General features: G+C 42.9%; 1 protein-coding gene across 1 annotated transcript in view; it reads right to left on the bottom strand.

Moving 5' to 3' along the window:
• Positions 1 to 25,013, bottom strand: part of LOC120021135 (replication protein A 70 kDa DNA-binding subunit-like) — an 83,978-nt gene that overhangs the window by 30,619 nt on the left and 28,346 nt on the right. The window contains exons 7-8 of the mRNA XM_038964773.1: positions 23,847 to 23,995; positions 1,197 to 1,326 (exon numbers count right to left, since the gene is read on the bottom strand). Coding sequence (XP_038820701.1) covers positions 1,197 to 1,326; positions 23,847 to 23,995 — 279 coding nt within the window. The remainder of the gene's footprint in view (positions 1 to 1,196; positions 1,327 to 23,846; positions 23,996 to 25,013) is intronic.

Here is a 25,013-nt window from a genome sequence, read left to right on the forward strand (position 1 = left end):
ACAGCAGTAAGATATGTGACTTGTTGCCACAAGAAAAGGGCAAAAAGTGAAGAACAAACAAACACCATTGTAAATACAACCCATATTTTTACTTATTTATTTTCCATGTTTTACTTTAACTATTTAAAGTTAACATCGTTACAACACTATGTATACTTAATATGACATTTGAAATGTCTTTATTCTTTTGGAACTTTTGCTAGTGTAATGATTACTGTTAATTTGTATTGTTTATTTATTTTTTGTTTGTTATTTACTTGACTTGGTTTGCCAATGTTAACATACGTTTCCCATGCCAATAAAGCCCTTAAATTGAAATTGAATTGAGAGAGAAAGAGAGCGAGAGAGAGGGGGGTGGGAGAGAGCGAGAGAGAGCGAGAGAGAGCGAGAGAGAGCGAGAGAGAGACAGAGAGACAGAGAGAGACAGAGAGACAGAGACAGAGAGACAGAGAGAGACAGAGACAGAGACAGAGACAGAGAGGGAGGGAGGAAGTGTGTCTGGTCTTCTATTAATTACACTCACCTGTCTGCGCTCTCCTTAATCTCTCTCGCCCTCCTTTTTCACTCCCTTTCCGATCTCTCAACAATACAATCACTCTCTACTTCACCTCTCTTTCTCTCTCCTTCAGTTGTTCCTTCTTTCTTTTCAAGCGGCCTCATTTCCTTTCTTCTTGACATATGGTTTATTCTTTCTCTGCTTCAATTTCTTCTCTCTCGCTCTCCTTCTCCCTCCTCTCTCCTCTCCTCCATCACTATAGGAGTTAGTACAGCCCCCTAGGCTCTTCCTCTGTGTCAGCCCCGTAATTAGAACTTTTTTATTAGAAACTAAAATGAATAAAAAATTGCTTACGGCTTTTCTCCCCCCCCCCTCCCAAAAGGTTAAGCTGATTATATTAAATTAATTCAGAAGTTTGAAAGTTTGGAGTGACACACCATCAAGCTATGGTGATACTATTCATAGATGTTGAGGAAGGGACAGTCCTAACTGGAGATCTGCATGTGGAACTCAAATTCATGCAAAAGATCCCCCACTGGCATTGATGCATTATTTAGGCTAAATTCTGAGTGTATCTCAAGTTCAGGGCAAAGTTAACATGCTGATACATAGTGAAGCAACTCATTCAAAATGAACTAATGTGTGTGTCTCTGTGTGTGCTGTTTGTATGAGTGTGTTTGCGTGCTCTGTGTGTGTGTACCTTGTCTCCCTGTCCCAGTTGTTCAGTCTTGACGTCGCTGAGTGTTTTCCAGCAAGTGTTGGCTCCGCCTCCTGCAGGCCTCAACTCGGTCAGTGATTGGCAGTCCAGAGCATGACCCCCCTGATCATACCTACACACACACACACACACACACACACACACACACACACACACACACACACACACACACACACACACACACACACACACACACACACACACACACACACACACACACGAAGAAAATCACAAAGAGACTAACGTTAGAATCTAGAGTGTGAAAGGGAAAGCGAGAGAAAAGACAGAGAGAGAAAAAACAGAGAGAGAGGGAATACAAAGTGCAAGAAAGACAGATAAATAAAGAGAGTGAGAAACAGAGAGAGGGAGAGAGAGAGACAGAGAGAAAGAGAGAAACAGAAAGACAGAGAGAGAGAGAAGCAGAGAGAAACAGAGAGAGAGAGAGAATCAGAGAGAAAGAGAGAAACAGAGAGAGAGAGAGAGAGAGAGAAACAGAGAGAGAGAGAGAGAGAGAAAGAGAGAGAGAGAGAGAGACAGAGAGAAACAGAAAGACAGAGAAAAGAGAGACAGAGAGAGAGAGAGAAACAGAGAGAAACAGAGAGAGAGAGAGAGAGGGAGAGAGCTCTACTTCACGTGCTTTGGTATTGTTAACATTTGTTTCCCATGCCAATAAAGCTCCTTGAATTGAATTGAAATTTAATTTAATTAAATTGAGAGAGAGAGAGAAGGGGACCCTAGCTATTGTCACTCTACTGCTGCTGTTGAATTATTTGTTATATTTATTTTAAACATTTTTACTTAACACTTAAAGCATTGTTAGTTAAAGGCTTGTAAGTAAGCATTTCACTGTAAGGTCTACACCTGTTGTATTCGGCAAATGTGATACATACAATTAGATTTGATTTGATTTGAGAGAGAGAGGAACAGAGAGAGATCAGAGCAAGAGGGAGAGAGAGAGAGAGAGAGATCAGAGCGAGAGGGAGATAGAGAGAGAGAGGGAGAAAGAGAAGGAGAGAGAAACAGAAAGAGAGAGACAAACAGAGAGGAGAGAGGGATAATTGGGGTAAATGAGAAACATAAACGGAGCGTGTTGAGGACATATCTAATGATCCCTGAACAGCAAAGTAATTACAACACATCAATAACACTCCTCCCTGTGTGTGTGTGTGTGTGTGTGTGTGTGTGAGTGTGTGTGTGTGTGTGTCTGTGTGTGTGTGTGTGTGTGTGTGTGTGTGTGTGTGTGTGTGTGTGTGTGTGTGTGTGTGTGTGTATGTGCATGCTTGGACAAAGGCGCTGGAGGGGATGGCTGACGCTTTACGGGCTCCTAACCAATTGTGCTATTTTTTTCTGATTGTTTGTAACCTATTTTGTACACAATGTTTCTGCTACCGTCTCTTATGACTGAAAAGAGCTTCTGGACATCAGCGGGACAACTTCCGGTGAAACTGGAGGGTGCGCAATTCAAATAAATAATCATAATATTATGGATTTGAAACATTTAGGTACATATAAGTGTCTTATATTGGCTGAAAGCGTAAATTCTTGCTAATCTAACTGCACTGTTCGATTTACAGTAGCTATTGCAGCGAAAACATGCCAGACGATTGTTTGAGGACGGCTCCCCACATCAAAATATTTTTCCACCGGCACAGGTTTCATACATTCACATATAAAGATTAAATATTCACTTACTTTTTGAAAATCTTCCCTAAGAAGTTACAAACTGTAATATCTTATGTTTTACAGAGTCGTGGCTGAACGACGACACAGATAATATACAGTTGGCTGGGTGTGCATCGGCAGGACAGGACAGCTACGTCTGGTAACACAAGGGGTGGTGGTGTGTGTCTATTTGTCAATAACAGCTGGTGCACAATGTCTAATATTACAGTTTTTTACAATCACTGGCACTAATTTCAGAACCTTGATGATGTCGTTTTTCAAAACTATAGACACAAAACTCACAACCAATGATCAAAATGCACATTTTTCAAAACTCAAACACTTTTTCCAATCGCTTGGGTACAGTACACATGAAGCTAAGATCATTTGTTCATTTGTTTAAATCATCTGTGCAAAATGACACAACTTAACATCAAAGTATTACCATTTCAAAATGCAATTCCCATATTACATCTGAGATGACTGTCTATTCATTTCAACTGCTCAAAATGATAAGTAACTGTTGCATTACTCTTAATGCATAGTTTTATGGAAACTGACAAACAATATTCCATGTTTAGATCATGAAAGTTTCAGGATAATGAGATCCATTGACCCCAATTACCATGGAACATGAAACAATTGCACTACACTATCTATGGATGTAATATTTCATGATCATTCTTTATCAGACACTGTTTCTATGGTCCCATGTATCACTTTTACAGACCATGTTTTCAGATATGACGTTACTGTACACTCTAGTACTGGGTAGGACCCCCTTTTGCCTCCACAACAGCCTGAATTATTCACGGTGTTGTACGTTAAGAGATTTTGGTATTTGGTATTTTATTAGGATCCCCATTAACTGTTGCAAAAGCAGCAGCTACTCTTCCTGGGGTTCCACACAAAACATGAAACATAATACAGTGACATAATACAGAACATCATTAGACAAGAACAGCTCAAGGACAGAACTACATACATTTTTAAAAAGTCACACATACCTACATATCAATGCATACACACAAACTATCTAGGTCAAATAGAGGAGAGGCGTTGTGCCGTGAGGTGTTGCTTTATCTGTTTTTTGAAACCAGGTTTGTTGTTTATTTGGGCAATATGAGATGGAAGGAAGTTCCATGCAATAAGGGCTCTATATAATACTGTACGTTTTCTTGAATTTGTTCTGGATTTGGGGACTATGAAAAGACCCCTGGTGGCATGTCTGGTGGGATAAGTGTGTGTGTCAGAGCTGTGTGTAAATTGAATATGCAAACTATTTAGGATTTTCAAACCAAATTCAACCCTCTGATACAATTAAGAGCAAAACGTGCCGCTCTGTTCTGGGCCAGCTGCAGCTTAACTAGGTCTTTCCTTGCAGCACTGGACCACACGGCTGGACAATAATCAAGATGAGACAAAACTAGAGCCTGCAGAACTTGCTTTTTGGAGTGTGGTGTCAAATAAGTAGAGCATCTCTTTATTAAGGGTATCTATTATTAAGGCTCACGCTTCGAACACACCGACTGCGTTGTGCGTTTCGATACACCAGAAGAACATTCATTTCCAATGGAACGCTGTGTTTGCCTTGCAGCATTGCGTTGCGGAGGCAGTTACAGTGCGTTCTGTGTGGTTCAAATTGTATGCGTAGACTTACTTGACAGAAAGTAGCAAAATGTGAATGTTTAATTTTTGTTGCACACATCTAGTAAAAAAATTTGGGATTACATAATAAAAACAGTTTGACTGTAGATTTTCTTTATATTTTTTATTCATTTATTTGCCAAGTATATTATTTATTCGATGACATCCACAAATTAATTGTGAGAGCCTATAATATAATTTCCCTCAAATGCAGTTATGGAGCGAAATGCAATAATAAATAGTCAAGATAGCAGAGTAGGCTCTTTCAACAATGAGACCAACGTTGAGGAAGGTGGTCTTGATCGCGCTGTTGGGCCGGGACCAGCCCCGCCGAAAGCGCAGGTCTGTGTGGGTCCAGAGATGGTTCAAGTCCCGAAAGCAGGCAGGGAAGTTCCACCGTCTCATTCAAGAGCTTCGAATGTTTGGAGAGGAATTCCGAAGTTACTTTCGTCTGGACCGAAGCCAGTTCGATCACCTGCTCCAGATGGTTGGAGCCAGGATCACCCGGATGGATACCAACTACCGGGAGTTCATCAGCCCAGTTGAACGCCTGGCGATTTGTCTCCGGTAAGCTACATTCTAGTACATTTTTAAAGCCTTTGATACCAGAATTGATTGATACATTGTTTTTAGGTGCAACCTAGCTAGCTAAAGGGCTCTCTAGATAATAGTCCCCATTTGATATCAGATGTTATTTTACAGAATGTTCATTAGGACTATAACTTTCCCAAAGTTGGTTTATAATAATTTTTTAATTATGCAATGTTACCAAATGAAAATAAACAGGCAGGCAGGGGAGCCAACTTCGGCGGAAGTCGTGACAATGATAACAAAGGGAACGGGTAACCTAGGGTCCACACAAATAGTACAGTTTACCACCATGTTCACTGGCCTGACAAAATACAGGTGGAAAAACTAATTAGGAAGAGAATGTGTTTTTACTTTCATCTTGATAGATCGGCAAAGGTGTAGGGAAGAAATAAGCAGATTAAGTCTAAATGAGATATTAATAAACAACTGAAACAACTGACTATGAAAACATTATAATTTAATAAGTATTCAAGTACAGGAAAAAATAAAACTATTGAAAGAGGTGTGTGCATGTAATTTTGTGTTTTTTAAAATGAATGTGTAGCCTGTAATCTGTAAGAGAACAGCAAGAGCATGTGTTTACGAAACCCTTTGGCCCGACAGTCTAGGGGGGATGGTAACGAGACCCATAACATACCTCACGCAAATTATAATAGTGTAAACGTAACAGTGAGAACAAATAACCACGACAACTTAAATCTACTGTCAAACTCTCAGGGTTTATTAGTAAACACACGGTAATGGGGGGGTGTATTTAACTAGTGTATTTAACAAAGTTTACCTACGGGTAGCGTATGCCCATGGGCGATCTGTCTTGGTACCCCCTGACGTGTGTGAAAAGAAAGGTACAATGAGGGAGGTCAAAACAACAACCAGACAACTCCTCTCCCTGTCCTTCCTCTCCTCTCCCTGTCCTTCCTCTCCTCTCCCTGTCCTTCCTCTCCTCTTCCTGTCCTTCCTCTCCTCTCCCTGTCCTTCCTCTCCTCTTCCTGTCCTTCCTCTCCTCTTCCTGTCCTTCATCTCCTCTTCCTGTCCTTCCTCTCCTCTCCCTGTCCTTCCTCTCCTCTCCCTGTCCTTCCTCTCCTCTTCATGTCCTTCCTGTCCTCTTCCTGTCCTTCCTCTCCTCTTCCTGTCCTTCCTCTCCTCTTCCTGTCCTTCCTCTCCTCTTCCTGTCCTTCCTCTCCTCTTCCTGTCCTTCCTGTCCTTCCTTCCTCTCCTCTTCCTGTCCTTCCTCTCCTCTTCCTGTCCTTCCTGTCCTTCATCTCCTCTTCCTGTCCTTCCTCTCATCTTCCTGTCCTTCTTCTCATCTTCCTGTCCTTCCTCTCCTCTTCCTGTCCTTCCTCTCCTCTTCCTGTCCTTCCTCTCCTCTTCCTGTCCTTCCTCTCCTCTCCCTGTCCTTCCTCTCCTCTTCCTGTCGTTCCTCTCCTCTTCCTGTTCTTCCTCTCCTCTTCCTGTCCTTCCTCTCCTCTTCCTGTCCTTCCTCTCCTCTTCCTGTCCTTCCTCTCCTCTTCCTGTCCTTCCTGTCCTTCCTCTCCTCTTCCTGTCCTTCCTGTCCTTCCTCTCCTCTTCCTGTCCTTCCTCTCATCTTCCTGTCCTTCTTCTCATCTTCCTGTCCTTCCTCTCCTCTTCCTGTCCTTCCTCTCCTCTTCCTGTCCTTCCTCTCCTCTTCCTGTCCTTCCTGTCCTCTTCCTGTCCTTCCTCTCCTCTTCCTGTCCTTCCTCTCCTCTTCCTGTCCTTCCTGTCCTTCCTGTCCTCTTCCTGTCCTTCCTCTCCTCTTCCTGTCCTTCCTCTCCTCTTCCTGTCCTTCCTCTCCTCTTCCTGTCCTTCCTCTCCTCTTCCTGTCCTTCCTCTCCTCTTCCTGTCCTTCCTGTCCTTCCTCTCCTCTTCCTGTCCTTCCTCTCCTCTTCCTGTCCTTCCTCTCCTCTTCCTGTCCTTCCTGTCCTTCCTCTCCTCTTCCTGTCCTTCTTCTCATCTTCCTGTCCTTCCTCTCCTCTTCCTGTCCTTCCTCTCCTCTTCCTGTCCTTCCTCTCCTCTCCCTGTCCTTCCTCTCCTCTTCCTGTCCTTCCTCTCCTCTTCCTGTCCTTCCTCTCCTCTTCCTGTCCTTCCTGTCCTCTTCCTGTCCTTCCTCTCCTCTTCCTGTCCTTCCTCTCCTCTTCCTGTCCTTCCTCTCCTCTTCCTGTCCTTCCTCTCCTCTTCCTGTCCTTCCTGTCCTTCCTCTCCTCTTCCTGTCCTTCCTCTCCTCTTCCTGTCCTTCCTGTCCTTCCTCTCCTCTTCCTGTCCTTCCTGTCCTTCCTCTCCTCTTCCTGTCCTTCCTCTCCTCTTCCTGTCCTTCCTGTCCTTCCTCTCCTCTTCCTGTCCTTCCTCTCCTCTTCCTGTCCTTCCTGTTCTTCCTGTCCTTCCTCTCCTCTTCCTGTCCTTCCTCTCCTCTTCCTGTCCTTCCTGTCCTTCCTCTCCTCTTCCTGTCCTTCCTCTCCTCTTCCTGTCCTTCCTGTTCTTCCTGTCCTTCCTCTCCTCTTCCTGTCCTTCCTCTCCTCTTCCTGTCCTTCCTCTCCTCTTCCTGTCCTTCCTCTCCTCTTCCTGTCCTTCCTCTCCTCTTCCTGTCCTTCCTGTCCTTCCTGTCCTCTTCCTGTCCTTCCTCTCCTCTTCCTGTCCTTCCTCTCCTCTTCCTGTCCTTCCTCTCCTCTTCCTGTCCTTCCTCTCCTCTTCCTGTCCTTCCTGTCCTTCCTCTCCTCTTCCTGTCCTTCCTCTCCTCTTCCTGTCCTTCCTGTCCTTCCTCTCCTCTTCCTGTCCTTCCTGTCCTTCCTCTCCTCTTCCTGTCCTTCCTCTCCTCTTCCTGTCCTTCCTGTCCTTCCTCTCCTCTTCCTGTCCTTCCTCTCCTCTTCCTGTCCTTCCTGTTCTTCCTGTCCTTCCTCTCCTCTTCCTGTCCTTCCTCTCCTCTTCCTCTCCTCTTCCTGTCCTTCCTCTCCTCTTCCTGTCCTTCCTCTCCTCTTCCTGTCCTTCCTCTCCTCTTCCTGTCCTTCCTGTCCTTCTTCTCATCTTCCTGTCCTTCCTGTTCTTCCTGTCCTTCCTCTCCTCTTCCTGTCCTTCCTGTTCTTCCTGTCCTCTTCCTGTCCTTCCTCTCCTATTCATGTCCTTCCTCTCCTCTTCCTGTCCTTCCTCTCCTCTTCCTGTCCTTCCTCTCCTCTTCCTGTCCTTCCTGTTCTTCCTGTCCTTCCTGTCCTTCCTCTCCTCTTCCTGTCCTTCCTGTCATTCCTCTCCTCTTCCTGTCCTTCCTCTCCTCTTCCTGTCCTTCCTGTCATTCCTCTCCTCTTCCTGTCCTTCCTGTCCTTCCTCTCCTCTTCCTGTCCTTCCTCTCCTCTTCCTGTCCTTCCTGTCCTTCCTCTCCTCTTCCTGTCCTTCCTCTCCTCTTCCTGTCCTTCCTGTCCTTCCTCTCCTCTTCCTGTCCTTCCTGTCCTTCCTCTCCTCTTCCTGTCCTTCCTCTCCTCTTCCTGTCCTTCCTGTCATTCCTCTCCTCTTCCTGTCCTTCCTCTCTTCTTCCTGTCCTTCCTGTCCTTCCTTTCCTCTTCCTGTCCTTCCTCTCCTCTTCCTGTCCTTCCTCTCCTCGTCCTGTCCTTCCTCTCCTCTTCCTGTCCTTCCTCTCCTCTTCCTGTCCTTCCTGTCCTTCCTCTCCTCTTCCTGTCCTTCCTCTCCTCTTCCTGTCCTTCCTCTCCTCTTCCTGTCCTTCCTCTCCTCTTCCTGTCCTTCCTGTGAGCTGGTCGGCTAAATGGACTCCATTTCTGAAAGGGAAGAGAAAAACAACACATACAAGCTTAACATAATATGACACCATAAAAGGTGAGATTTATGTTAACTAAATACTGCTTGTATAGTGTAGTTAGTGGCATAAATATAGGAACAGTGTGGTAAAGTTGGTAATACTTGCTGTTTACTCATGGAATTTGTATTTCAGATCAAAAGATGAATATGACAGGCAAACTGTTTTAGGATATTTTCTAACCCAGAAACAACAGCTATACATTTTCCTCATATTAATACTTTGATCTGAAATACCAATTAACCTACATGACTACACTGTAAAAATGACCTACTTTACTTCCCTGTCGCACACTTATGACACTACCTGTGATGTGGAGAAAAAAAAACGTACCATTGAACTCGGCTTTGAAAAGCAGCTGATACATTTGAACCTTGACTGCTGCTTTTCTTTGCTGAGGCAGCCTCTTCAGGGTTGGCACCAGACTCATGGCAAAGAGGGTCTCTTCATCCTCCTTCCTGTGAGCATCAGGTTGGGCGGCATCCCTCTCGACGGCTTGGAGGAGCCTCTGCTGAAATGAGTTGAGTGGATCTGGGGGCTGGTACCTCCGATGACGCCTGGTGTGACGTTGTTCCTCTTCGTTTGTCTCCACGGACACATCCTGTTCAACGAGGTCCTCAGTGGTCACTTCTGTGAGGTTCATAATAATCTCAGGTGGCTCTAGATCCAGAGGTGCTTCCTCCATTTCATCCTCTTCCATGGCTGCACCGGTGGTGGTCATACTTGTGGATGAAGTAGATGTTGTAGAGGGTCTCGCTGCACCGGTGGAGGTGATGGTCGCACTTGTAGGTGACGTTGAGGGTCTTGATGCACCGGTGGCGACAACACTTGTGGATGACGTAGTAGAGGGTCTGGCTGTAAAACTGCCACTCGTTGCCCTAGGCACAATAAATGGATCCAGAAAAGAAAGAATGTGTCAGAAGCACCAAGGCTGCTGGCTTGAAGTTGCTGACCCAGACCTCTTCTCTTTCTCTGCCCTTCTCTCTCTCTGATACCTGTCCTTGAGTCCTCTCCACTTCCTCCTAGAATCTTCTACATAGACATGAACATGATAAGCCAAACCATTACCTAGCATAACTATAGTTATTAGATAGCTATCATGGACATGTCACCTACTGTACACACAGACACACACACACGGTTATCTGACAAATTATCAGCGGTACAGTAGTATCTACCATTTCTATGACTATTTATCTAGCATACACACTCACACTCTTTCAAACATGATTATTTGGGAAAGTTATCAGGGGTAGTAACTAGCATAATTTATTTGACTATTTCTTTCACACACACACACACACCTCATTGGCTAGGTTAGCAAGCTAGGTTAGCTAGCTAGCTAACGCTAACTAGCCACATCTAGCACAAGCTCACTACTAAACTGACCTGGCAATCCTACTATCGTGGACACTTGTCTCCAAGCAGCATTTTTTGTGTTTATGTCCCTGTAGCTGTCAGCAGTTGTGTCAAAAAGACACGGTTTTGAGGATACTGCGAAAATGATTCTCTCCTCCATGTGTCCAACCGCATGCGACCAGTTGCAAAAGGTACCTGCATCAGTATAGTTGCCTAGCTGCGCAAAATGTTATGTAGCAGTGATGCAATGACGCAGTCGGTGTGTTCGAAGCATCAGCCCATCTTTGCAACCATTGAATCTATATGTTTTGACCATGACAGTTTACAATCTACGGTAACACCAAGTAATTTAGTCTGGTCAACTTGTTCAAAAGCAACACCATTTATTACCAGATTCAGTTGAGATCTAGAACTTAACCTTTCTAGGGTCGGTGCAGTATCCTGAATTTCCGCCTGTCTGACGTGCCCAACGTAAACTGTCTGTTACTCAGGCCCAGACGCTAGGATATGCATATAATTGGTAGAATTGGATAGAAAACACTCAGAAGTTTCTAAAACTGTTAAAATAATGTCTGTGAGTATAACATAACTGATATAGCAGGCAAAACCAGAGGGAAATCGATCCGGAATTATTTCTTTTGAGCTTGGAATGACTTCCAATCCAATGCTATTGAAAGATCTAATTTCCGCCTCCCAGATTGCAGTTCCTATGGCTTCCACTAGATGTAAACAGTCGTTATACAAGGTTTTAGGCTTGTTTTTTTTTTTATTAAGAAGTATTTGTAGTTATTCCAAGTTGAGCGCTAGGGCAAAAGTAGTCTTTTTGCGCACGTGAACGTGGGTGCGCGCTTCATTCTTTTCCTTTGCTATTGAACATACTATTCTCCTTCGGAAATATTATCGTTTATTTAGATATTAGACAACCTGACGATTAATAAAAAACCTTGTTTGACTCGTTTGGACGAACTTTGCTGGTAACTTTTTGGAATCCTTTGTATGCATGTTGAAGGACTGAATTATTGAATTCAATGGCGCCAACTAAACAGCGTTTTTGAGATATAAAGAAGGACTTTATCGAGCAAAACAACCATTCATTGTGTAGCTGGGACCCTTGGGATTGCATCCAGAGGAAGATCTTCAAAAGTAAGTGATTTATTTTATCGCTATTCATGATTTTGTGTTGCCAGTGCTGGTTTGAAAGATATGTTGACATGGGGCACTGTCCTCAGACAATCAAATGCTATGCTTTCGCCGTAAAGCCTTTTTGAAATTTGACAAAGCAGTTAGATTACCAAGATTCTAAGCTAGAGAATCATGTATGACACTTGTATTTTCATGAATGTTAAATATTACGAGTTTGTATTTTGGGTGCTCCGATTTCACCGGATGTTGTCGAATTTGATCCCACTAGCGGGATCTTTGATCCCACTAGTGTGATTTGTACCCAGTGATTTGTACCTAATACAATGCTCTTAGTTTTAGAGATGTTCAGGACCAGTTTATTACTGGCCACCCATTCCAAAACAGACTGCAACTCTTTGTTAAGGGTTTCAGTGACTTCATTAGCGTTGGTTTCTGCTGCTTTGTTTAATGCCAGTGGCAGGTCATTGGTAAAAATAGAAAAGAGTAGAGGGCCTAGAGAGCTGCCCTATAGTACACCACACTTTACATGTTTGACATTAGAGAAGCTTCCATTAAAGAAAACCCTTTGAGTTCTATTAGATACATAGCTCTCAATCCACAAAATGGCAGAGGTTGAAAAGCCTTTTTTCAACAACAGGTTATGGTCAATAATATCAACGGCTGCACTGAAATCTAACAGTACTGCTCCCACAATCTTCTTATTATCAATTTATTTCAACCAATCATCAGTCATTTGTGTCAGTGCAGTACATGTTGAGTGCCCTTCTCTATAAGCATGCTGAAAGTCTGTTGCTAATTTGTATTTGGTCAAACACAATTGTTTCCAACAGTTTGCTAAGGGCTGGCAGCAAGCTTACAGGTCTGCTGTAGAACCAGTACAGGCCGCTTTCCCACTCTTGGGTAGCGGAATAACTTTGGCTTCCCTCCAGGCCTGAGGACAGACTTTCCTCTAGGCTCAGATTAAACATTTGAAAGATAGGAGTGACTATAGAGTCAGCTACCATCCTAAGTAGCTTTCCATCAAAGTTGTCAATGCCAGGAGGTTTGTCATTATTGATCGTTACAATAATTTTTTAATAATGTGAAATGTCAGATTAAAAGTACAGAGAATTATTTATTTCAGCTTTCATTTTTTTCATCACATTCTCACTGGGTCTGACGTTTACATGCACTCAATTAGTATTTGGTAGCACTGCATTTAAATTGTTTAACTTGGGTCAAATGTTTCAGGTAGACTTCCACAAGCTTCCCACAATAAATTGGGTGAATTTTTTCCCATTCCTCCTGACAAAGCTGGTGTAACTGAGTCAGGCTTGTAGACCTCCTTGCTCGCACACGTTTTTTCAGTTCTGCCCACAAATGTTCTATAAGATTGAGGTCAGGGCTTTGATGGCCACTCCAATACCTTGACTTTGTTGTTCTTAAGCCATTTGCCATAACTTCGGAAGTATGCTTGGGGTCATTGTCCATTTGGAAGATCAATTTGCGACCAAGCTTTAACTTCCTGACTTATATATTGAGATGTTGCTTCAATATATCCACATAATTTTCCTTTCTCATGTAGCCATCTATTTTGTGAAGTGCACCAGTTCCTCCCGCAACAAAGCAACCCACAACATGCTGCTGCCACTCCCGGGCTTCACGGATGATGCTCTTCGGCTTGCAAGCTCCCCCTTTTTCCTCCAAACATAACGATGGTCATTATGGCCAAACAGTTCTATTTTTGTTTCATCAGACCAGAGGACATTTCTCCAAGAAGTACGATCTTTGTCCCCATAGGCAGGTGCAAACCGTAGTCTGGCTTTTTCATGGCAGTTTTGTAGCAGTGGCTTCTTCCTTGCTGAGCGGCCTATCAGGTTATGTCGATATAGGACTCGTTTTACTGTGAATATAGATACTTTTGTACCTGTTTCCTCCAGCATCTTCACAGGGTCCTTTGCTGTTGTTCTGGGATTGATTTGCACTTTTCGCACCAAAGTATGTTCATCTCTAGGAGACAGAACGTGTCTCCTTCCTGAATGGTATGATGGCTGCATGGTCCCATGGTGTTTATACTTGCGTACTATTGCTTGTACAGATGAACATGGTACCTTCAGGTGTTTGGAAATTGCTCCCAAGGATGAACCAGACTTGTGGAGGTCTACAATTTGTTTTCTGCGGTCTTGGCTGATTTATTTTGATTTTCCCATGATGTCAAGCAAAGAGGCACTGAGTTTGAAGGTAGGCCTTGAAGTACATCCACAGATTAACCTCAAATGGACTCAAATGATGTCAATTAGCCTATCAGAACTTTCTAAGCTGTTTAAAGGCACAGCCAACTTAGTGTATGTAAACTTCTGACAAACTGGAATTGTGATACAGTGAATTAGAATTGAAATAATCTGTCTGTAAACGATTTTTGAAAAAATTACTTGTGTCATGCACAAAGTAGATGTCTTAACCGACTTGCCAAAACTATAGTTTGTTAACAAGAAATGTGTGGATTGGTTGAAAAACAAGTTTTTATGACTCCAACCTAAGTGTATGTAAACTTCCGACTTCAACTGTATATACTCTACATATTGAGTTGCAGGCAGCCACATGATTTGCCGTTCAAAGGAGCAGGCTATTTGTGTTAACCTGTCTAGGACTGGGGTGCCGCTAGCGGCACTCCCCCCCCACCCCCACTGAAAAACCAGTGCCGCGAAATTCAAAAAAAATATATTTTTTAAATATTTTACTTTCACACATTAAAGTCCAATACAGCTAATGAAAGACACAGATCTTGTGAATCCAGCCAACATGTCCGATTTTTAAAATGTTTTACAGGGAAGACACAATATGTAAAGATGTAAATCTATTAGCTAAAAACACATTAGCATAATCCACCATCTTTTATTTGTCCACCAACACCAGTAGCTATCACCAATTCGGCTAAACTAAGATATTTATAGCCCCTAACCAAGAAAAAAACTCATCAGATGACAGTCTGATAACATATTTATGGTATGGGATAGGTTTTGTTAGAAAAATGTGCATATTTCAGGTAGCTGGCATAGTTTACAATTGCACCCACCGTCACAAATGGACTAGAATAATTACAATGAGCAACGTGTTTACCTAACTACTAATCATCAAACATTTCGTAAAAATACACAGCATACACTAATCGAAAGACACAGATCCTGTGAATACAGACAATATTTCAGATTTTCTAAGTGTCTTACAGCGAAAACACAATAAATCGTTATATTAGCATACCACATATGCAAACGTTACCCCAGCATTGATTCTAGCCAAAGAGCGCGATAACGTCAACATCGCCAAAAGATATTAATTTTTTCACTAACCTTCTCAGAATTCTTCAGATGACACTCCTGTAACATCATATTACAACATACATATACAGTTTGTTCGAAAATGTGGATATTTAGCCACCAAAATCGTGGTTATACAATGAGAAAAGTAGCCGAGCTGGTCAGAAAATGCCGTGTGCCATATTAGACAGTGATCTAGTCGTATACATAAATACTCATAAACGTGACTAAAAAATATAGGGTGGACAGCGATTGATAGACAATTTAATTCTTAATACAATCGCGGAATTACATTTTTTAAATTATCCTTACTTTTCAATACAGTTTGCGCCAAGCGAAGCTACGTCAAAAAAGATGGCGTCCTAAGCCACTAACATTTTTCGACAGAAACACGATTTATCATAATAAATTGTTCCTACTTTGAGCTGTTCTTCCATCAGTATCTTGGGCAAAGGATCCTTTCTTGGGTCTAATCGTCTTTTGGTGGAAAGCTGTCCTCTTGCCATGTGGAAATGCCAACTGCGTTCGGCATGAACTGGAAGCGTGCCCAGAGATTCACAGCGTCTCAGAAATAAATGTCCCAAAATCGCACTAAACGGATATAAATTGCTATAAAAACGCTTTAAATTAACTACCTTATGATGTTTTTAACTCCTATAACGAGTAGAAACATGACCAGAGTAATATTACTCCCTACACTAATGCTTGGAACAAGTGCGGGTCGGTGGCCGCCACGCGCATGACGCAGCAAGAAAAGAGTTCCTAGCTACAGGGTTTTTTTATTTATAGTGCCTGTGATTGCGCAATCGACCCCATTCAAATCGTCATCACGTAAAGGCATCCAGGGGAAGACGTAAGCAGTGTCCGTATACTCATATGAATAACATTGGCCTTAAAACTGACTCCAGAACAGGGGCCAACATTTCTGAAATCTGACTCCATGTCAGGGAAATTGCTGTAGAATGACTTCTGTTCCACTTAGAGACAAAATTTCAACTCCTATAGAAACTATAGACTGTTTTCTATCCAATAATAATAATAATATGCATATTGTACGATCAAGAATTTTGTAGGAAGCCGTTTCAAAAATTACACGATTTCCATAAATAGTGACAACAGCACCCCCTAGCCTTAACAGGTTAACACGCAGGTCTACCTAATAAAGTGGCTGGTGAGGGTATGTATGCAGGCCCTTGTAATTGCTTTTCCAATACTGCCAACTCGTTACTGGTGATTGATTTCACATTGTGGTACAAGTATATAGTGAAATGATTGGTATCCACCCACAACAACATAGCGATAACATGGAGCCGGCAGTTGATCCAGGTCACAATAGAGGTCAAGCAGTGAGAGGAGGAAGACGAGGAAGATGTGGTGGTCAAAGGAATGCAGGGGACAAGCACCTCTTTTGAGAGGTTGTCGTGGACCTCGTTTGAGAGGTGTGGGGGAACATGGTAGAGGACAAAGCCACAAACCAAGACAGCGGCAGCAACAGCAAAGAGTGTCCAATGAAATCCGAGCAATAGTTGTAGGCCATGTCGTAAATCATGACAATGACTGAGGCAGCTACAATGATTCAACCAAACCTCAGAAGATCAACCGTGGCCTCAATCATCAGAACTTTCCTCAATGAGAACCAGTAAGACTTCAGCATGCACTAAACTTTAGGCTACTCTCAATTGTCAAATGACTGTATACTGCATACCAATGTGTACCACAGAGTAGGTGATGTGACTAAATGTGTTCTTACTGTAATTTCCCCTCCGGATTGAGACTAGGCCGTATAGGGGAGGCAGAGGCAAAATTCTGACTGACCAACAAGAGTGTGCTGTGGCCAATTTGGTTCGGGCCAGAAATGATATTCGCCTTACAGAAATTCCGCAGCACATATTGGACAATGACGACATGTTCAACAATGTGGAAGCCATAAGTTTGCCGACTATTTCACGCATGCTGAAAAGGCACCAGGTGTCCTAAAACAGCTATATCATGTACCTTTTGAAAGAAATGCAGACAGAGTGAAGCAACGGAGGACTGAGTATGTTCAGGTGTGTTCAGTTTGGAGTTTAGCCAGAGTGAAATTCTCACTCTCCAAGGAGAAAACAAGACACTCACAGCCAAGATAAAAATCCCCGATTCCAACACGGATGGTCTACTCAGGGAAAACAATGTGATGAAGGAGTCGCTACTAGACATACAAAGTCGTAGCATGAACATATATTTTTTTTCTGGGATTCCTGAAGACCCATCCAATAACCCAGAGGGTGCGATCAGAGAATTCATGCAATCCGCTTTGAAACTTCCTATAGAGACTGTAAACAAGGTGGCTTTCCACCGAGTACACAGACTTGGAGCTCGAAGCGGCAAGACCAAGGGTCCTCGACCGATCATCACAAAATTTGAACACTACCAACAAAAGGAGCTGATCAAAAGCAGAGGAAGGGAGCTTAAAGGGACCAAATTCGTTCTCAATGACCAATTTTCAAGGGAGATAAATGAACGTCGTAAGAGACTGTATCCGGTACAAAGGCAACAAAGGGAGAAGGGTTAGTGTGCCTTTATCATTGTGGACCAACTCTTTATAGATGGACAGCTCTGCCGAGACAGCTCCATAACACCGTGGCTGTACTAAATTCTACTGGGACTTCAGGTTACAAAAAAAATAAAGGTATGGGAACTGTAAAGATATCTGAACACTATGAAGTGGATATGAACACACACGTACTCAATTACATGGTCGCTTACACATACGGACTTATACATACACACACACCTGATCTCGCTCTCTTCTCTCACTCTCTCTTTCTCTCTCTCTTCTCTTCTCTCCCTCTCTCTCTATTGTAGAGAACTGTTTCATAATTTAATGTGTTTATTGTTTGTCTATCTTTTTTATGTATTTGTCTACACGTTTATATGTTTACAACAAGCAAGGGGAAGATATCAGAATAGGGGCATTGGGGAATAATAACATATTGTACGGAATACATTTGTACTGTAGTAAAGCTGTCTCTTAAGTAATGCAAGGTCTCTTTCATGATCATGTGTAACGTCAATTGCTATGGAAATGCTGGGATGTGTTTTTCAATGATGATAAAGGTAATTATGATGCAACTATGACGGTGATACGATATGGATTACAATTATCATAATCAAAATTAAGGCTATACGCACTACATGTTACACACATAGACACTCAACCATGCAAATTGGTTATTATTTATTTGGACATCACACATCATAGTCTTACTCTTATACAGACATCGTACACACTCTCACTAAATCACATCCAATATCATACACATCAACCTACTCAGATTTACTACACATAACATCTTGTCTCAATTTTCTAATATGTGTGGCATTGGCTCACAGGCAAACAGGCAAGGGAATAACATAAATATTGCTAGAACCTATTTCTTGAATTCTAAATATCAGACATTTGAAAGCTCTAGTTTTGACCTTCATAATACCTCTGATGGCAGTAACTTTACAAGCACTATTTATGGTCAGTTTAGACTGAGAATAGTATCTAGTTCTGGTAAGGGGCGAAAAAAGTATAAGTATATTTGTAATGGTTTAGCAGATTATAAAAAAAGAAGATCAGTCTGTACATGGCTAAAAGAAAAGGAATATAACGTATACTGTTTACAGGAAACTCACTCTACATCCTTAGATGAATTTGAGTGGGAAAAGGAATGGTGTGGTGAAATAATTTTCTGTCATGGACAAAGGAATTCAAAAGATATGATGATATTATTTAACAAAAATGTGGATCGGAATGTGCAAATAGTCAGGAATGATTCGCAAGGAAGGTGGATCCTTTTGAATATAAAATAAGCTTGGCTCATTAATCTATATGATCCAAATCAGGATGAAATCAGGATCCATACTTCTTCGAAAACATTTATACCAATTTATTGAACTTACAGGCACCACATGATCAAATCATTATGGTAGGAGACTATAACACAGCGTTACGTACCTCAATGGACCGTAAAGGTAATCACTCTACAAACTATCATTACCGTGCCGTTAAAACCTCTTAATAAGGATCGGCCCCTTTTTTTCAATATTCATCTAGAATGACATACCCCAATCTACCTCAGGCCCCGAAGCAAGGATATGCATTTTCTTGGTACCATTTGAAATGAAATGAAGTTTGTGGAAATGTGAAAGAAATGTATGTTCAGTTTCAAGATGCCTGTTTTGAAAAAATCCCCCAAAATTCTACATCATTGTAATCAAGAGTTCTCTTTCCAAAATCCATGGTTAGAGGGTGATGTCGCTGGATACTGACAAAAAACAGAAAGCCTGACCATAATTCTATCCTCCTGATTCCTGCTTTCAAGCAAAAACTAACTGCGTAAGATGGTGCCGAAGAAGAAGGCAGACGTTTTACGTGCCCCCAGCCGATTGTGTTTTTTTGTTTGTTTATTTGCGATGTTTTTTTATTTTTGTAATGTTGCCGCTACCGTCTCTTATGACCGAAAATAACTTCTAGACATCAGGACTGTGATTACTCACCAAGGACTAGCAGAATCCTTTTTTTCCTTTCATGACTCCGATGAGCCCGACGCAAAGGATATAGTGCATCCTCGGGAACAGGCCCGATCCCCGTGATCTGCGTGAAGAGGAGGTGGAGAAAGAGGGGCCGAAGGTCGGGGTGCCTTCTGAGAATTCGTAGGCGATCGAATAAACCCCCACTTCTCTCCATTCTGCTAGCAAACGTGCAATCTTTGGAGAATAAACTTGATGAGGTATGCGGAAGATTAAACTACTAACGGGACATTAAAAACTGTAACATCTTATGCTTCACGGAGTCGTGGCTGAACGATGATAATATCAACATACAGATGTTGGTTACACAATGTACATGCAGGATAGAACAGCGGCGTCTGGTAAGACAAGGGGCGGCGGTCTATGTATTTTTGTAAACAACAGTTGGTGCACGATATCTAAGGATGTCTCGAGCTATTGCTCGCCTGAGGTCTAATGATAAGCTGTAGACCACACTACCTACCTGAAAGAGTTTTCATCTGTATTCTTTGTAGCTGTTTACTTACCACCACAGTCAAAGGCTGGCACTAAGCATTGAATGAGCTGTATTCCGCCATAAGCAAACAAGAAAACGCTCACCGAGAGACGGCGCTCCTAGTAGCTGGGGACCTTAATACAGGGAAACTTAAATCCATTTTACCAAATTTTTATCAGCATGTTAAATGTGCAACCAGAGGTGAAAAAACTCTGGACCACCTCTACTCCACAAACAGAGACACATACAAAGCTCTCCCTCGCCCTTCATTTGGCAAATCTGACCATAAAATTATCTTCCTGATTCCTGCTTACCAGAAAAAAATAAAACAGGAAGCACCAGTGACTAGATGAATTAAAAAAGTTGTCAGAGGAAGCATATGCTAAGCTACAGGACTGTTTTGCTAGCACAGACTGGAATATATTCCAGGATTCCTTCGATGGCATTGAGGAGTACACCACATCAGTCATTGGCTTTATCAATAAGTGCGTCGATGACGTCGTCACGACAGTGACCGTACGTACATACCCCAACCAGAAGCCATGGATTACAGGCAGCCTCCGCACTGAGCTAAAGGCTAGAGCTGCCGCTTTCAAGGAGTGGGACTCTAACCCGGAAGCTTATAAGAAATCACGATATGCCCTCCGATGAACCATCAAACAGGCAAAGTGTCAATACAGGATCGAGTCGTACTACACCGGCTCTGACGCTTGTCGGATGTGGCAGGGCTTGCAAACCATCACAGACTACAAAGGAAAACACAGCTGAGAACTGCCCAGTGATACGAGCCTACCAGACGAGCTAAACTACTTTTATGCTCGCTTCGAGGCAAAAAACACTGAAACATGCATGAGAGCACCAGCTGTTCCGGAAGACTGTGTGATTTAGCTCTCCGCAGCCGATGTGAGTAAGACCTTTAAAAAGGTCAACATTCACAAGGCCTCAGGGCCAGACGGATTACCAGGTTGTGTACTGTGAGCATGCACTGACCAACTGGCAAGTGTCTTCACTGACATTTTCAACCTCTCGCTGTCCGAGTCTGTAATACCAACATGTTTTAACCCTCCTGCTGTGTTCTGGTCGAATTGGACGGATTTACAAGTTTTCTTTTTGAAAAATGTAGTTAATTTAATCTGATTGTCATAATGTTCCATGACTTTGTCCACACAAAATACATTTTGATGTTTTTCATTACATTTTGGGTGTTTTCTTTAACTTTTGTACACCTGTGGTGTTCCCGGTCAAAAATGACCGGTCATGTGAAATGAATGGGTGAGACTAAAATGAGTGTGTTCCAGAGTTCAGGCACATGCCCATTCATCAGATGGAAACAATTCCTCTACCCAGACCCCCACATGATTGTGTGTTTGAGCACACACACACACACACACACACACACACACACACACACACACACACACACACACACACACACACACACACACACACACACACACACACACACACACACACACACACACACACACACACACACACACACACACACACACACACAAACCTCACTCCCCTTCTTGGCTTCCATGGGAACCTTTCCCCCACGGGAACCACACCTGTTGGCATTCTCACAAACAATTGCAACATTGTTTCAACAATATATATATATAATATAACTTTTCTCACAGCTCTGGTATATAAAGCTTTTTTGAGGCCTTGCTCACAATTCATTCTGTGGCAGCACAATGACCAAACAATATACTGTATGTGAGGCTCTTGTTCATATCTTTGTTCATGACACTGGTGAGGAGGAGAGAGGCCAGGAAACTGACAGTGAAGATGCATTAGAGAAAGTAGTCTGTAATAAAAAGCACAATATGTTTCATCTGAGTATTTGTTATAATCAATATAATTCATACATTATGCTTTTAAAAATAAAAACGAGTTGTATGAGCTCAGGTCAACGAGGCCTACAGGCCATAAATAGCACATAGAAGTTCAAAACGTGTAATGTTCACAAGAACATACGTTGATAAAAAGATCAAACACAACATTAGGTGATAATGTATGGATTATTATAGATTTAGTATCAGCTATAATGGGGCGGTCATTTTGGACCAGGAACACAGAATGAATTAACATGAAAGGAACACAACAGGAGGGTTTAAGCAGACCACCATAATCCCTGTGCCCAAGAACATTAAGGTAACCTGCCAAAGTGACTACGACCCGTGGCATTCACGTCTGTAGCCATGAAGTGCTTTGAAAGGCTGGTCATGGCTCACATCAACACCACCATCCCTGAAACCCTAGACCCACTCCAAGTCGCATACCACCCCAACAAATCCACAGATGACGCCATCTCAATCGCACTATTAATAGACTATTTACATTGACCCCCCCCTTCCTTTGTTTTTACACTGCTGCTACTTGCTGTTTATTATCTTTGCATAGACACTTTACACCTACCTACATGTACAAATGACCTCGACTAACCTGTACCCCCGCACATTGACTCGGTAGCGGTACCCCCTGTATATATCCTGACTAACCTGTACCCCCGCACATTGACTCGGTACCGGTACCCCCTGTATATATCCTGACTAACCTGTACCCCCCGCACATTGACTCGGTACCGGTACCCCCTGTATATATCCTGACTAACCTGTACCCCCCGCACATTGACTCGGTACCGGTACCCCCTGTATATATCCTGACTAACCTGTACCCCCGCACATTGACTCGGTAGCGGTACCCCCTGTATATATCCTGACTAACCTGTACCCCCGCACATTGACTCGGTACCGGTACCCCCTGTATATATCCTGACTAACCTGTACCCCCCGCACATTGACTCGGTACCGGTACCCCCTGTATATATCCTGACTAACCTGTACCCCCGCACATTGACTCGGTACCGGTACCCCCTGTATATATCCTGACTAACCTGTACCCCCGCACATTGACTCGGTACCGGTACCCCCTGTATATATCCTGACTAACCTGTACCCCCGCACATTGACTCGGTACCGGTAGCCCCTGTATATATCCTCATTAATGTTATTTTATTGAGTTACTTTTTAATTGTATTTTTTACTTTGGTTTATTTTGTAAATATTTTCTTAAGTCTATTTCTTGAACTGCATTGTCGGTAAGGGCTACACCTGTTATATGCTACGCATGTGACAAATAAAATGTTATTTGATCTGTGTGTAAATCTACCCATTTATCTGATAGCAAATCTATTGACATTTTAGTCATTTAGCAGACACTCCTATCCACAGCGACTTTCAGTAGTGAGTGGATACATTGTTTCATAATTCTTTCATACCGGTCCTCTGTGGGAATCGAACCCGGCAAACTCCATGCAACTGAACTACATGGGACCTGTTTGTCTAGTCACCCATTTGTCAGTTATTCTGTCTATCCATCCACCCATCCACCCACCCATATCTTTATCCGTCTACCCACTTGTCAGTGTTATTGTAGCCCAGTAACGCTGTATCTAATCAGTGACTCGAATATTCATTAAGTTTACATTCATTAAGAGTTATTTGTTACATTATGCAACAACTCAGCCTCGCCGCTAGGCCCAAACAATCCCATAATGCACTGCATCGCCACGGGAACCCCGGCTGATGCACAACGCTCTTTGTGAAACACAATTAGACCGAAATAATTCTCTCTCTCTCTCTCTCTCTCTCTCTCTCTTTCTCTCTCTCTCTCTCTCTTTCTCTCTCTTTCTCTCTCTCTCTCCTGAGTACCAGTATTATGGGGCTCCCGAGTGGCACAGCATCTCAGTGCTGTAGCATCACTACAGACCCTGGTTCAATCATGGGCTGTATCACAAACGGCTGTGATCGGGAGTTCCATAGGGCGGTGCACAATTGGCCCAGCGTCATCCGGGTTTGGCCGGTGTAGGCTGTCCTTGTAAATAAGAATTTGTTCTTAACTGACTTGCCTAGTGAAATGAAGTTTTTTTTTTTTTAAGTCTTCTGCACGTGTCAGATGGGACTATAATACAGGACTGTCAGTGTGTCTATTTTAGGTTTCCTAAGAATATGCGTGAGTGTGCAAGCATGTATCTTCATGAATATGGGTGCATCTCTATGAGCGTATGTGTCGTCACTCACCATCTCCTCAGCCTATGGGCCTCAGGTATGTCAGGGTTGACCATGGAAGCAGAGCTGAAGATCGCAGAGACAGACTGGCCTCCAAAGTCTGACAGGCGAGCTCTTTTAACAGCTACTATAGGCTGGACTGAACCATCAAACTTCTCTGCCTGGAGAAAGAGGAGAGAGAGGAGAGAGAGGGAGAGAGAGAGGAGAGAGAGAGAGAGAGAGAGAGAGAGAGAGAGAGAGAGAGAGAGAGAGAGAGCGAGAGAGAGAGAGAGAGAGAGAGAGAGAGAGAGAGAGAGAGAGAGAGAGAGAGAGGAGAGAGGAGAGAGAGGAGAGAGGAGAGAGAGGAGAGAGAGGAGAGAGAGGAGAGAGAGGAGAGAGAGGAGAGAGAGGAGAGAGAGAGGAGAGGAGAGAGAGGAGAGATGAGACAGAGGCTGAAGAACAACGCAATAACACACACACATGAGCAAGAGCGTACACACAAGCACGCACCCACACACACACACCCATGTACACACACACACACACACACACACACACACACACACACACACACACACACACACACACACACACACACACACACACACACACACACACACACACACACACACACACACACACACACACACACACACACACACAAATGTACCTTCCCGATATTTTTACATTCTGGGTGCAATCTGAGACTCCTTTGAAATCCTGAAAGTCGAGTGGTTCAATTGATCAAATCGGATTTTACATCCCAGAAAACCGAATAAACACCCCATCACACACACTCACACTCACACACACACACACACACACACACACACACACACACACACACACACACACACACACACACACACAGATTAATTACCTCATACTCTGCATATCTTTGTGTTTAACGGCAGATCCATCCCAGGAGACAGAGACAGTGTGACTGTAACATCCTGCCACTTGAGGATGTGCATATGTATACTGTGTGTGTTAGTGTGTGTGTGTGTGTGTTAGTGTTTGTGTGTCTGTGTGTGTGTGTGTATACTCCTTGGGTGTGTGTATACTGTATGTGTGTTACTGTGTGTGTGTGTGTGTGTGTGTGTGTGTGTGTGTGTGTATGTGTGTGTGTGTGTGTGTGTGTGTGTGTGTGTGTGTTAGTGTTTGTGTGTCTGTGTGTGTGTGTATACTCCTTGGGTGTGT

Source organism: Salvelinus namaycush, chromosome 26 (genome assembly GCF_016432855.1).
Source record: "Salvelinus namaycush isolate Seneca chromosome 26, SaNama_1.0, whole genome shotgun sequence".
NCBI classification, from domain to species: domain Eukaryota; kingdom Metazoa; phylum Chordata; class Actinopteri; order Salmoniformes; family Salmonidae; genus Salvelinus; species Salvelinus namaycush.